Source organism: Terrapene carolina, unplaced genomic scaffold (assembly GCF_002925995.2).
Source record: "Terrapene carolina triunguis isolate 2854851 unplaced genomic scaffold, T_m_triunguis-2.0 Scaffold165, whole genome shotgun sequence".
In the NCBI taxonomy this organism is placed as follows: domain Eukaryota; kingdom Metazoa; phylum Chordata; order Testudines; family Emydidae; genus Terrapene; species Terrapene triunguis.
Window position 1 is genome coordinate 406,740 of NW_020664516.1, and position 14,939 is coordinate 421,678.

The 14,939-nt window shown below is 51.8% G+C and overlaps 2 protein-coding genes across 2 annotated transcripts in view; one reads left to right on the forward strand and one right to left on the reverse strand.

Moving 5' to 3' along the window:
* The window catches only part of LOC112104250 (uncharacterized protein KIAA0895-like), a 44,204-nt gene extending 38,626 nt beyond the window's left edge, over window positions 1–5,578 (forward strand). The window contains exon 7 of the mRNA XM_026653823.1: window positions 4,423–5,578. Coding sequence (XP_026509608.1) covers window positions 4,423–4,587 — 165 coding nt within the window. The 3' untranslated portion in view covers window positions 4,588–5,578. The remainder of the gene's footprint in view (window positions 1–4,422) is intronic.
* A 348-nt stretch (window positions 5,579–5,926) lies between these two features.
* Window positions 5,927–14,721, reverse strand: LOC112104252 (transmembrane protein 208). The gene is made up of 6 exons (XM_026653838.1): window positions 14,646–14,721; window positions 13,123–13,218; window positions 12,055–12,114; window positions 11,491–11,627; window positions 7,677–7,761; window positions 5,927–6,382 (listed from the first exon to the last, which is right to left on the reverse strand). The coding sequence occupies exons 1-6, from the start codon at window positions 14,649–14,651 to the stop codon at window positions 6,245–6,247; spliced, it is 522 nt and encodes a 173-aa protein (XP_026509623.1). The 5' UTR covers window positions 14,652–14,721; the 3' UTR covers window positions 5,927–6,244.
* Between the last annotated feature and the right edge of the window lie 218 nt (window positions 14,722–14,939).

Genomic DNA, 14,939 nt, shown 5'->3' on the forward strand with positions numbered 1-14,939 from the left:
ACATGCTCAAATCCATAGGTCCAGATCTAATGCATCCGAGGGTGCTGAGGGAGTTGGCTGACGTGATTGCAGAGCCACTGGCCATTATCTTTGAAAATTCATGGCAATCAGGGGAGGTCCCAGACGATTGGAAAAAGGCAAATATAGTGCCCCAGGAAAGAAAGAGAACCCAGGGAACTACAGATCGGTCAGCCTCACTCCAGTCCCTGGCAAAATCATGGAGCAGGTCCTCAAGGAATCCATTTTGAAGGACTTGGAGGAGAGGAAGGTGATCAGGAACAGTCAATATGGATTCACCAAGGGCAAGTTATGCCTGACCAACCTGATTGCCTTCTATGATGAGATAACTGGCTCTGTGGATATGGGGAAAGCGGTGGATGTGATATATCTTGACTTTAGCAAAGCTTTTGATTCGGTCTCCCACCAAGTTAAAGAAGTATGGGCTGGATGAATGGACTATAAGGTGGATAGAAAGCTGGTTAGATCGTTGGGCTTAATGGGTAGTGATCAACGGCTTGATGTGTAGTTGGCAGCTGGTAGCAAGCAGAGTGCCCCAAGGGTCGGTCCAGGGGCCGGTTTTGTTCAACATCTTTATTAATGATCTGGATGACGGGATTAATTGCACCCTCAGCAAGTTCGCAGACAACACTAAGCTGGGGGGAGAAGTATATATGCTGGAGGGTATGGATAGGGTCCAGAGTGACCTAGACAAATTGGAGGATTGGGCCAAAAGAAATCAGATGAGGTTCAACAAGGACAAGTGCAGAGTCCTGCACGTAGGAAGGAAGAATCCCATGCATCGCTACAGGCTGGGGACCGACTGGCTAAGCAGCAGTTCTGCAGAAAAGGACCTGGGGATTACAGTGGACGAGAAGCTGGATATGAGTCAGCAGTGTGCTCTTGTTGCCAAGAAGGCCAACGGCATATTGGGCTGCATTAGTAGGAGCATTGGCAGCAGATCGAGGAAAGTGATTATTCCCCTGTATTCGGCACTGGTGAGGCCACATCTGGAGTATTGCATCCAGTTTTGGTCCCCCCACTGTAGAAGGGATGTAGACAAATTGGAGAGAGTCCAACAGAGGGCAACAAAAATTATTAGTGGGCTGGGGCACATGACTTATGAGGACAGGCTGAGGGAACTGGGCTTATTTAGTCTGCAGAAGAGAAGAGTGAGGGGGGATTTGATAGCAGCCTTCAACTACCTGAAGGAGGGGTTCCAAAGAGAATGGAGCTTGGCTGTTCTCAGTGGTGGCAGATGACAGAACAAGAAGCAATGGTCTCAAGTTGCAGTGGGTGAGGTCTAGGTTGGATATTAGGAAACACTATTTCACTAGGAGGGTGGTGAAGCACTGGAATGGGTCACCTAGGGAGGTGGTGGAATCTCCATCCTTAGAGGTTTTTAAGGCCCGGCTTCACAAAGCCCTGGCTGGGATGATTTAGTTGGTGTTGGTTCTGCTTTGAGCAGGGGATTGGACTAGATGACCTCCTGAGGTCTCTTCCAACCCTGATATTCCATGATTCTATGAGTGTTATTAAGCAAGACACAAAAAGTAATTCTTCCACTCTACTCTACACTGGTAAGGCTTCAAGTGGAGTATTGTGTCTACATCTGGGCACCACACTTCGGGAAAGATGTGGACAGATTGGAGAAAGTCCAGAGAAGAGCCACAAAAATGATGAATGGTCTAGAAAACATGACCTGTGAGGAAAGACTGAAAAAATTGGGTTTGTTTAGTCTGGAGAAGAGAAGACTGCGGGGAGGGGAGGGGAGGGGCATGAGAACAGTCTTCAAGTACATAAAAGGTTGTTATAAAGAGGAGGGTGAAAAATTGTTCTCCTTAACCACTGAGGACAGGACAAAAAGTAATGGATTTAAACTGCAGTAAGGGAGGTTTGGGTTGGACATTAGGAAATACTTCCTAACTTCAGGGTAGCTAAGCACTGGAGCAGATAACCTAGGGAGGTTGTGGAATCTCTGTTGTCAGTGGTTTTTAAGAGCAGGTTGGACAAACACCTGCCAGGGATGCCTAGATAGTCCTGCCTCAGTGCAGGGGACTGGACTAGAGACCTATTCAGGTCCCTTCCTGGCCTGAATTTCTATGAAAAAGAGAATGGATACAAGTGTGAGTGAGGGAAACAAATGGTTACATATAAAACAACCATAAAACACAAACTAGGGCTGACACTTAGTACTAGTGACCTTTCCGAGCCAATCAGGTAGATTCTCTCCTGACAGTTCAGTCTTTTGCAGCATTTGCTAGTCCCTAGGAGCTAGGCCAGCATCTTCCTTGCAGCATCGCCACTCCCCCAGGTTCTTTCTCAGTGGCTGGATGCTGCAGCATGTCTCTCTCCACCCTGTGAGTCGCTTATCAGTCCTTTGCCTTTCTGCGGAGGGCCATCCCCTCGCTACCATAGCAGCCCATCTCACTTCAGTGGGCTGATAGTTTATTGTTGATGGTTTGCCACTGATCGTTTGGTTGTCCACCACTGCTGCAGTGGTGGACAACAGCACTATACAGTATGTGATTGGCTAGCCAGCGACGGGGGGTGGCAGTCACTTCCCACTTCAATGGGCTTTCCTCAAGACCCATAACGGCCTAGTTTTCACTCTAGTTACATTATCCCTTAAATATAACCCGTGCACACAGCTTGCGATGATTGAGAATCGATACATTACAAGCTTTCAGCAGAGACCTCACAAGCTGCCCTTCATGGATAAATACCTTGGACGCAGTGTTTTAGGCACAGTGAGTTTGTCAGGTCTGAGCCAGGCAGTGACGCCTTTGCTGGCTGGCGCCAGTGGGTCTCAGTAAGTAACTCTCTTCTCCCTGTCCAGAGAGTTGAATTCCCAGGAGTGTCTCTTGAGCAGATCACACCGAGCTCCTCTGTACCTCAGGCCAGGTTTCAGGCAGGACCAGGCTCATACAAAGACTGCAAAGCGTATGCTCGTATGACAGTGAGGAGTTCCCTGAGACGTCTCGGTCATGTGGCAGCTTGCAGGTACGTGGCTCAGCATGCCAGACTTCTCCACAGAGTCCTGCTGAGGTGGTTGAAGTCTGCCTGCTGTCCCACTCAGCATCCACAGGACGTGCGGACTCCCATACATGCAAGTTTCCTCTCATCCCTGGACTGTTGGCTGGACCTTGCCAGTGTACACAACGGGTTCCCTTTTCCCCAACCCTCCCTTCAGTGACCCTAGTCACAGATGCTTCAGCTATTGGCCGGGGAGGACTTTCAGACTCAGGATCTCTGGTCAGCTCAGTTGGGGCGGGGACTTTGGGGAAGGGGTTGGAATGGGGGTGAGGAAGAGGCAGGGCCTCATGGAAGGGGCAGAGTGGGGTTGGGGGCAGGGGAGGGGCGGGGCGGGGCGGGGACCCACGGAAAAGAGGGGAAATCGGCGCCTATGCCCTCCCCCTCCGTATGGTGCTGAGATTTGAGCAGACAGGCTCACCCCGTGCTAATGGCCGTGTCAGCATTGGTTCTCGCCCAGTGGAACCGGTCATGTCGCGCTCCTGTATCTCTACCGCACAGAAGAGCTTTTAGACACAGGTGTCATTTGCTACCCTGGGCCTGCGTTTTTCCTGATCACAAAGATGAGGTACCAGCGGTGTGAGATGACAAAACCCAGCAAATTAACCAGCCTACCTGGGGAGTCTCCCAGGAACGTCACCACACCCGAGAGACTCTGTGGGTCCTTCTTTGGTTTAGCTTGGCCTGGGCAGTCAGAGGCTAATGTGTATTTCTGAAGCTCTGGCCTGACCCGTTTCTCACTGCATGGCTCACGTCGATACATTTGCTGATGTAGGCCTAGGGTAGGTGCTCTGGTCCCTGTCACGGTGATAAGGGTGTGCTTACTTCTGTTTGTTCTATGGCTGAGCAAGGCGGTGCCGGCCCACCCTGTACCTGGCCCTCGCTGCAGCCCCACCAGGTGCAAGCTGAGTTCCTGTCTGTCCAAATGAGCCGCTGTTTGTTGGGCCTGAGAGAAGGTGCCTGTGCTCTGTGTCACCTGCCTCCATATCAGCAATTTCTGCTCCAGATGGGAACCCGACCTGCCAGGCTCCAATATCTGCGCAGCTCGTTGGGTCTCATGCACTGCAGCGAGAAATCAGAGTATCTGTTGGAAGCCTCTCCGTGACCCAGACCCTAGAGTCTGGAGCTGGTGGTTCACAGCCCCCCATCCCTCCTGGCCAGAGCGACCATGTAGCTCAGGTGCCTGGAATTCCTGGGAACGTTCCATCCATTCTTGCTACCATGTGGTGCCCTCTCAGTAAGGCCCGGGCTAGTGTCGTTACATTAGCAGCCCTCCCCCAGATGCTATAGCAGGAGGTGAGTGAATCAGAACGCATGCGGGGCTGCGTGTGTGCAGAGATCCCCTGGGATGGATGGCCTGAGGGCCTGAAACATCTGTTTTCTTTCCACCAGGTCTCCTACGAAGATGTGAATCAGCTGAAGCAATTTGGGGTTCTGGAGAAGGTGCGAATCCCCCATTTCATGCAGGACATGGAACGGTACAGGCAGCAGCTTGACCACATCATCGCCACCAACAGACTGAATGAGGAGGAGCTAGAGCAGTTGCTGCCCAACTGACCAGGTCTGCAGGGTCCTGACCTGCCTGCCTCGTGGCAGAGTCCCATTTCCCAGGCCACACTGCCTTGTGGACAGGAAGCCTTTGGCACAAAAGGGAGTTGTCTTGTGTGCGTGTCTGACTGCAGCCGTCCAAAGCATTTAGGGTGCCCAGGGGTCTGCGTATTCATTATTCGTTTTGTGACTGGTCGGCAGGTCAGTCCTCACCTGGAGGAGGCAGGCTGCCATTTCAGAGCTTCCTCCCATCCATTCAGCATCGGGTCCTGCAAAGGGAGAGCTGGTTGGGTGGATTCCTGCAGCAGGACATAGCTTAGCAGGATGGAATGCAGCGGTGAGGGTGGGGGGGAGGGGACGATGGCTAAGATGCATGCAATGCCACGGGAGGGAACTAGCACCAGGGGTGCTTTGGGGGTTGTGTTTTTTAAATGCTGTTGCAGGAGGAGGGCGTTACACTGGGGGAAGGAAGGATGATGGAAGATAGTTAAACAGCCCAAATCCAAGATGGAGAAGAGAAATGTTTCTCTAGGAATCACTGAGAGGACTGTGAGAAATCTGCAGATCATAGATTAAAACCCTAGGAGGGAGCGGTAGCTTGGTCAGGGAGGGTGGAAGGGTGTGAGGTGTTGGAGGAGCAGAGCTGGACGAGTGGCTGAAGGAGCACCAGGTCTGTTCTAGTCTAGATCGGTTCTTGTACTGTGCTCATCACTGTAGTACCTGGGCAGAGGGGAAGCCAGACAGCTCGGAGTGACTTCTCTAGTTGGTGAGAGGGAACTGGATATTATTAAAGAAATCAAATTTAGGCTGCATGCCATGAAAAGCTTCTGACAGCGCGATATTTCCTCATCAGCAGGCGCTCTGGTCAGCACAGTCTGCACCAGAACTCAATCAACTGCTTATTTGCTTCCCACCCTTGGTCTAGACATTGCCTGTAAAAATGCCTTTGCCCTTGACCATTCCTCAGCTGTAAGGAGGATTTTAATTCCCCCAATAAAGATTTTTTTCCACTCCTGTTTAGTTGGGAAGTGTCAGTGACGCTGGAGGCCTCACTAGGGGACTAGCAAAGAAATGGGGGAAGGTGTCACCCAAGAACTTGAAATCTGAGCACCAGCTTCTGGCAGTGCTGGGGGACTATTGTGAACGGTCCCAGCCTGTCAGTGATAGTTCAGTGAGAGTAGCCAGCTCCACTCTGAACATCCTTTCTCCACTGCTTAGAACTTTGTCAAACTTTCACTTGGCGGCATGACATTTTCCAGCTCTCGTCTCTGCCTGCTGGTGATTTTTTTGTTGTTGTTGCAAAGTTTGACCCTGAAGCAAACATCGGCCACCAGTCCCATCACTTAGATTCTCCTCTTTAATATATTTCCTCCAACAAGGCAATTCCCAATCCCCAAACTATTACACCATTGCTTGAAAAAGCTATTTACACATATCCCATCGTAACCTCCCTCCCCCTTGTCAAGTAAGGCCCCAAGTGGTGGAGCAGCCCCTGATGTGACCATCAGAAGCAGTCAAGGGAAGTCTCTGGCAGCCTTTAGAGCGGAATGGATCGATGAGAGGGTGACAGACACTGTGATGGTTTCTGATTGGTTTAAATCGCATCCCTGATGAAGTAACCAGGTGGAGATGGTGAATTAGATCGAATCCACCCCCACGTGTGTAGCTAGAAGCGCTTCATCTGGCGGCGCTCCTGGCGGCGTTGCTTCTTCTCATTTGGCTCCTGGGTGGCAGCTGAAGAGTCGGCCGTGAGCCAGGGCCCCAGGATGTTCACCCACAGGAGATAGAGAGCCCGTCCTGGCGCCTACAAAGCACAACAGGCAGCAAACTCAGTTACTGTAGGACGCCACTCGGCTACCAGGGACCGCAGAGCTCCAGAGAAGCTGATTCTACATCCAGACCTGGGTCTAGTCTTTAATGACATCAGTGCTGGTGAAAGGTGCCCCTAGATCCGTGCCGCAGTCAATGGGAGCTGCAGGGGCTCCGCACTTTTGAGAACCACCCGCTTCTTTAGGGGCCTAAATATAGACTTGAGGCCTCATGATTGGAGCCTAGTCATGAAAATCTTGGCTTCAGTTCCTAAGATCTCCACAGACCAGGCCCCACTTCCCAGCAACGGGCTCGCCCCCATTCCAGTAGGACTGCTCCTCGGAATAGGAGAATATGGGCTACTCCATTTCAATGCTTACTCAATTCAGTCTATTCCTCCTGACAAGACACCCAGTACAGGGGTCAGACACGAGGCCGCTCCACCGACAAAGGAAAATATTCTGAGTTACGTTTTAGTCAGCCAGCCATTTATAACGGGTGGCTTCTGCCACACAGACCCACTGGTGACAAAGCTAGGTAATAATCAGTTTGCGGTTTTTAATCAGTCTATGCAGGAAGTTCTGTTTTGATGTACGTCTACCTGTGCCAGGTGTTAAAAGTCTTTGATAAGTTAGAAGGGGGGGGGAGAATTGATTTTCAGGGATGCTGAGCGCTCAGCAGCTCCCCAGTTCAGTCAGGGTTGCCCCTGCACCGACATGGTCAAGGCAAGGCAGGTAAGTACTCACAGCTCACCCCATCACCACGCACATGTAAAGTATCAATGCATATCCCAAGACATCCTGGACTCTGCCCCAAATGCCCCTCCCCTATCTATCATTGCCCGCTGGGCCTCTCACTGTCCAAGGGCTTTCAGAGAGGTGGCACCCAAACCCCGGCAGGCCTCAGCATTCCCGTGCATAACGGCACTCTCTCTTCTGGAGAAGACTGGGGGAGGGCTGCATGGTTTATCAAAAACCAGCTCTAGGCTGGGAAGAGAGGGTGAGAAATGAAATGGAAATAAGGTGTAAACAGCGAGAGTGAGTAACCACTGGGACGATTTACCAAGGGCCATGGTGGCTTCTCCATCCCTGGCCATTTTTAAACCAAGACTGGCGGTTTTTCTAAAATCTGCTCTGGGAATTCTGCTGGGGCAGGTCTCTGGCCTGTGCTATACAGGTGGGCAGCCTTGGTCCTTCTGGCCGTGGAGTCTATGAACTGGAGCAGAGCTGGAAGGGAGAGCAAGGCAAGGTTTGAATCTGGGGGTAGGGAGAAGGGCCCCAAAGACTTACCAAGAGCCAGAAGTACCAGACATAGAGGGAGACGCAGCTGAGCACTTGGACAATGGCTGTCAGTAGGATCACATCCTTGAGGTGCCTGAGAGGGACGGGAAAAGCAACAGGTTAATTGCACTGAGCCAGGGCCCGTTTTCTGTACTGAACATCTGCAGTCCAAACCCTGTCGTCAACACTACAATTCTGCTGCCACTACAAAGCTCCTGGGCTCCCCTCTAGCCCTTCCCAGTTCTCCTTTGGGCAGGAACAGTCCCATGGCTTTGGGAAACCGCGTGTTCAATTCCCCATTCTGCCATGTGAGTTAGGGCCTCGGAGAAATAGCGTCTTCTGAAGACTCAAATAGGGCCTTGGGCTCCCCAGCGGAGGGGCAGGGCAGGCCTGGCTGAATGGGAGAAAAAATGATCAACGCCGTTACAGGCAGCTCCGTATGAATTTTGGCCTGTGTTCTGCATGAAGCCTGCTCGCTCACAGGACCCTGACTGGCAGCACTAGGAGAGGTGTTAAACTTCATGGTGCATTCCCATGCCATAGCAGCTAGCCCCTCCGCATACACACAGCTGCTGAGCTAACACGACACAGCATCCCCTGGATAAACATACCCCAAGGGGCACAAACAGCTGGAGGGTCAACTGCCCATTACTCATCTGACCCCAGGCCAGGTTCTCCCACCCACCCCCTTTGATTTCCCACACACAAAACCATTGAGGTAACACACAAACGGCGAGAGCCATTGGCAGGGGTGGGCTGAATCGCAGCTCTCACAACAGCATGATACGTTTGTCTTCTACGCAGCTCAGACACACCCAGACCGTTGTAATGTGCACAGAAGAGAAACACGACCCCCCGGCACTCACATGAAACAACACGTACTAGAGTAAGAAACCAATAGGCTGGCATGCAGACACTGCAACAGCGGGAATTAGCATGTCTCACTGTATGCAGTGCCGCACCAAGCTACCCAGCATTTGGAAACAGCTTCTCCGGGTACTGATCTGGACCTGACCACACAGCACGTGAGCACCTCGCAAACAGGAATGAATTTCTCCTCACCACAGTCCACGGGGACTGAACCTAGATCTCCCAAGTAACAACTGCCTACACCACATCCTCGAGGAATGTACAAAATCCTCTTTGGGGTTAGACGGGACGCTGGAAATACACTCCAATCAGTACTGTACAAAAAGCAGTTTCAAGTGAGCATTTGTTCCTGTGGCAAAGTACAACGTGACAGGACTGTCAGGTGACAGGGAAGTGTAACAATGCTTCTTGGAGTGTTTCAAATGGCAAACGGACAGGAACTGAACAGCTGAGAGCACAGCACATTAGTCCTAACACACTGCACACCTATTCTGACTCTGCTGGAAAAAATGCGCAGTAAAATACTGGAAAACCCAGAGATCACATCACTGGAGACTATTCCAATGCACAAACACAAGGGGGCAGAGTGGAGCAGTAAACCATAACTTTGCATTTGGTGACTTCGGTGTCTCTTAGCACATCTATGCTGCATTAATAGTGGGGTTTTGCATGCACTATTATTTATCTTGGACAAAAATTATTCTAGGCAGTGAATTGTAGTATATCAGGCAAGTAAAAACTCTCTCTACTGCCCAGGCAAAAGTAACTCAGGACAGTTGTAACAGGAAAGATAGAACTTATATGAGCTGTGGATTCAAGGGACATATACAATCATTTACCTTCACTTTTTAGAACAAGCCAATAAAAGTCCCGTCCCTGCCAATCATCTTCCCTGCCATTCCCAATCACACAGCTGTATTGTGAAGCACCAGGCCATGTGTCACATCTGGAGCACTATCATTATCCAGCCAAACAATTTCCCATAGTACTAGGAGGATTTCAGAAAAGATCAGGTGGTTCCGTTTTTTCACTACCGCTCTGCCCTGTACAGTGTGCGTCACACAAAGGGCCCAGCGAGCTTTCCAGAGGTAAGTGGTCAATGAGGAGAGTAAGAGAGACACTGAGTAGTAAGGAGACAAGGGAGAAACCAAGTGGGTGAGGTGGCGATACCCAGGCCAGTTGCGCCAGAAGCTATAGTGCAAGCGGCCCTTGCACCAACACACGAGCAGTTTCTTTTTCTGGTGGTAGCCAACTTCCTCCTCTTCCCCCACCTCTCCTTGCCTGAGTCCTCCCTTGCCCAGAAAGTTTGAGAAAGTCTTTGGTTTAGCTGCAATGTCAACTTTGCCAACATGTGCAACAGACACAGAGGGCAACAGGAGGAGTCACAGAGTTGGGATGGCAACAGTGCAGTCAGATTGGGATGGTTCTGCAGTTCTAAGCCCCTGGTTCCCACCCATCAGCGGTGCCTTAACATTCAATGCTGCAGACATGCCTTCGGGGAGGGGATGCCACCCTAGGCCTCCCAGTGGAATTCAGTTTTTCCCCTCAATGTTTTCCACAGAATTTTAGTTCCAGGTTTAAAAAGGTGCCATTTCTTGCCTGTCTGTCAGAAGGGGGCCTCCTGAACATACAGCAACGCGGCGCCATCTGCCCAAGCCTGCACGTTAACCCCTCCGATTGTCCTGGCATCAGCTGACACGCGGCGACAGACCACTATGGCGACATCACCGTACCGTACAGGGCACCGTGGGAAGGAGTCAGGGATGTAAAAGGTTAAACGGTTAACATTAGGCTTACCGTTAACCAACCGTAACCATTAACACTCAGCCCCCGGCCCCACCAGAGCCACCTCGGTTAACCGGTTCAACGATATAATTTTAATCGTTTAACTGGTTAACTTTTTAAACGATATTTCCACCCCTAGGAGTGAAACTTTGTGTGTACTCCCCTCACTCTGATACTTACCCAGCTCACCCCTGGAGCAGACTGCCTGCCCCACCAGCGCCTCCTACTGCCTAGCTCTCTTCCTCCTGGGAGCGCCCCGGGCCCGAGAACAGGGCTGGGCACTGAACACACACAGACACACTCAGTCCCTGCCCCAGAGAGCTGACAATCGAAACAGAGCAGACAGATGCAGGGTGGGGGAAGGGACAGACACACAACCAGAATGCTTCACCTCGGATGGTGAGGACCTTTAACAAAGATTTGACAAATAGGTGGAGGGGACTGACTCTCTCTGGAAAGCGTGGGCTAGATCTCCGAGGAGAGGCCAGAGAGCAAGGACTTGCTCTTGACTACACACAATTGCCTGGTCTTTCCTGTAAGCAAGCTGAGGGTGCCTGAATTAGCTTAGCTCAGACATATAATTCAAGGTCTGTTAAGCAAGCTTGCTTTTCTTTTAATTCCATTGTCTCTCTTTTTAATAGGTCTTACTTTGTTCTAAGGAAACAACTCTTGTGTAGGTGCTTCAGGCAGTCAATCCAAGGAAAAGAACTTTGGAGAGGGTAAAGATTTTATGCACCCTAAACATCCCCCTCAGTCAAAGGGCAGGGGAAGAGCTGTCCTCTGCTAGAGAATGTAACACCCCAGGAGAGAAGCCAAAGGGCAAAGGAGGAGTTGGCGGAGCAGCTGGGTACGGTCACCCATCCAGCCTAGTGAAGGCCCTAAGCAAGTCACTATCTCAGCCTAGCACACTTCCTGGGGTGTCCCGTTACTCACTTCTTGGAGGCGGAGCTAGACGTTCAAGCAACGAGGACAGTTAGACGGATTCTTGGGAAATGACAAGAATGATTAGAAAGTTTCCCACTGGGGAGAGCAAGTGAACTCTGTGGGATGGTCTCAGAGCTGAGGCTCTGCTATGCTTCTTCCCACGCTCTCAGGGGTAAATGGGTCTGTGTACGCGCTCAGGCAGCAGGTCCTGCTCACCTGGACTCGTGTGGGTGTGGACACTCACTCTGCCATCCCCTGCTCCATATTCAGGTCAATTCCCCCGTCAGCAAGGTTGCCATCGTCCGTGAAAGACGCCTTTGCCATGGAAGTCATGGAGCGGTAACTGGCACCGTAGATCACCATGCTAAACACAAATGCAACCTGCAACAAGCAAATAAAGATCAGCCATGAAAGCGACCAGCCCATAGGGTAAAGCAGCAGGAGCAGAGCCCCACAGCAATTATTTGTACTGACATTTCTGATCAGTGAAGATGTTCTCGTCTCAGCTGGGTAAAAGCCCCTCACGGGGTCTGTGTGTCCAGGGAAACATGGCTTATGCACTGCCTATCAGAGCAACCTGGAAACAATGAGGGGGCAGCAGGCCCAAGACAGTGTGAGTGAATGCCAAACTCCACACTAACCCCAACAGGAGATCTGAGGGGCCCTGTTTGAACATCCAGTAAAGATTCCTCACAGCCCCAGGGAGAAGCAGAAGGAAGGGCGAGAGACTGGAACAAATACCCCAGCAGGTGTTACTCCCTCGCTTTCTCCACCGTGAACAGGGAAGGGTCAGAGATCAGGGACTTACCCAGGTCCAGAAGGAGGCTGTTGTGTAGAAGATCACCAGGTTCACAACTGCATAAATGGCCTGAAGACAAGGGAAATAAAGCCAAGCAGCCAGAATGAGCGAGTGTGAGGGGAAGGAACACCTCAGGGACGGGACAGCTTTGGGCCTTCTCCCAATATGCTATCATGAAAAATGGCCTGAGTCTCAGAGGGTCACCCCCGCTTGCACCTTGCCTGCTTCTCCAAGATCTATTGCCCTAAGACGCTGGAAAAGGAACGCTCGAGAGAGCTCCCTGGCGTCAGAAAGCTGAAGCTGGATCCAGACAGTTTTCAGAGCCAGGCAAGCCACAAGTCTATGAGCTGGCTCCAGCAGAGCAGAAATGTTAGTCTGACTAGGGATGAAAGCTTTAAGGCGAAGGAGAGCTCCTTGCTTTCCTAGTGCTAGTTCTTAGCTCCTTCATACCTCCTAGCCACACCTGCCTTTACAGTACGCAATAGGCCAATACATATATGGCGTTTGGGGGATTGTTTCTGTCATGTGGGGCTGTACATTTCTCCTCCTCCCCAGAAAATAAAAACCCAAAGAAAGTCTTCCCCACCCCCGAGCTTTCAGAGAGCTGGGTAGGAGAAGGTGCACTTCCCAACCTGCAATCCCTCACTACAGGCCAGGTTTGGGTCAGCTCCCTCCCTGCTAACCCATTCCTGGAAGTTAAAACCATTCCACCTCCACTGAGAGACAGAGGTGTCAGCTCTTTCCCCAGGTCTCTGGGGACTCAGCAAGGTGTGTCACTGCTCCCCCTACAGCCCCTAAGTGCAGAAGTTACGTGAGGCCATACGGCCCTTTTCATGTTCGCCCTGACTGAAATGGAGCTGCCAGCCAGAGAAGGAATCCCTTCTTCAATTCCCCCAACCCTTCGACCCCTAAGGCCCCACAGGATTTAGGGCTGTCAGGCCCCACAAAAGGATGGGACAAAATAGGCATCTGGGAAGGAAGCAGTTTCCTGCCCAATATGCTCGGATTTGCCTTTGCAGCCAATAGCTGTAGACTGGAATTCATAGCCTTGGAAGACTGATGGAGAGAGACACTCACATTAGCACCAAGGATGATCCGCAGGTAGAATTTCAGAGTCTCCTTGTTCTCTTCAAAAATCTGCTTTTTGCCTTTGGTTCCCACCTTCCCCTTTGGCTAGAAAAAGAGCGCAGCCTTTAACACATACATCCTTGCACCTCTCTGCTCACATCTCAATCCCTTTTCCAAAGCTCCTCCTGCCGACACCCCCTCCACAACCCACTGATCCCAAAGGCAGTGCTGTTGAGGCCTGGAGTTATTATATAGAGTTGTCATTTAGCTGCTTTGAGTGTGGAGACACCAGAAACTGAGTGCTCTTTTCATATGGTCTAAAGAGGAAAAAAAAAATCTCCGTTCTGTCCAGCCGTCGTTGGGTGAATTCTTATACACATGTATAATTTGCTTGCGGGACTGTAGGTTTCTTGCCCCAGCTGTTGTAGATGGCCATTAAGGTCAGGCCCCTGGCTTTGCTTCCATATTCCAGGACAGGTTGGATTATGCTGTCAGGTCATTTTCATAGTAGTTTTCTGGTGCTCAATATTTAGCCTGTGGCTTTTGTTAATGGCACTTAAGCCCTACAAGCTTCTTCTGCTCCTGTGTTTGTCAGCAGTCTGCACTTCCGAGGCCCATCTAGGTAGAGCTCCGTGTGGGTTCTACCCCAGCATTTATAAAGCATAGTTTAGTCGGCTGGTCTTTGGGCATTTTGTAGATGAACATTTTTTGTTTATCCTAAGTTGACTTGCAAAGTCCAAGCATTGCCATATGCTTCTAACTGTTGTCAGTTTCTCTGGAGGACAGCTTATGTGGGTGAGCATATCATCCCCAGTTTCTACCTCTGTTGTTCAGTCGGAGCCCTGGTTTGGAGAACTGTTTCAAGAGAGTTGGTCAGTCATTGATGTCTACAGGCTGGACAGGGCAAGGCGACATCTCGGTCACTCCCCTTTCTTTCCTGAAGGCCTCTATCTGCATGTTGTCTATTATAACCCTACCCTTGAGGGATCCATACACAGCTCTAAAGAGACAGTCAATCGAAGTCATGTCAATTAAATAAACGAGCATCACGTTCTACATCCACCCTCGAGATCCCCTCACCATTTTCCATGGTTTTACAATCACCCCCCCACTCCCGCACCCCGCTGTGCAGCCCTCGTGGAGGAGCAGAGATAGGGTCTCGCGCAGGGAAACACCCTCCTGTTTCGCTCTCAGGAGTGTCGAGGCTGAGGGCCTAGGCCAGGCCCAGGAGGGGGAGGCTAGGGGTAGACTGGGGGCACAGGCCAGGCCAGACGAGGGCAGGGGGGCGGGCGGGAGGCACAGGCCAAGCCCGGGACGGGCAGGCGGACTCAGACCAGGCCAGGCCATGGCCGGACGGGGGGGCACAGGCCAGGTCCGGACGGGGGGGACAGGGGAGCTCAGGCCAGGCATATGTGGGGGAAAGGGGCCAGGCGGGGGGCACTGGCCAAGCCCGGGGGGAGGGGGCCGGACGGGGGGGCTCAGGCCGCGCCCAGCGCTTTGCGGGAGTCCCCAGGTGCCCCGCGGCCCCTCACCGCCATTGCGGCTCCAGCTCCCCCGGCGGCAGCGACACCAACTCAGCACTAGCGCAGCTTCCGGCGCCGGGTCCGCGTCACCGGAAACGGAAGGGACGAGAGAGCGCTCTGGGAAAGAGGCGGGGTTCTGACCCCGCACCGGACTACAATTCCCAGCAGCCTTTGCGGCGTTGTCATGGTGAACCCGGAAGTGCGGGCGCAGAGACCGGCAGTGAGTGGGATTGACGGACACAGAGATGGGGTGGTAGGGACAGGGGAGAGGCGTGAGTGACGGACAGACAGACAGACAGACAG

Excerpts from the sequence above, each read along its gene's own strand:
- LOC112104252 (XM_026653838.1), bottom strand. Across the intron at positions 11,628-12,054 it reads CAGCCTCCTTCTGGACCTGG|GTTGCATTTGTGTTTAGCAT; the intron begins GTAAGTCCCTGA and ends TGCTTGTTGCAG. Across the intron at positions 7,762-11,490 it reads ATGGAGCAGGGGATGGCAGA|GCACCTCAAGGATGTGATCC; the intron begins GTGAGTGTCCAC and ends CGTCCCTCTCAG.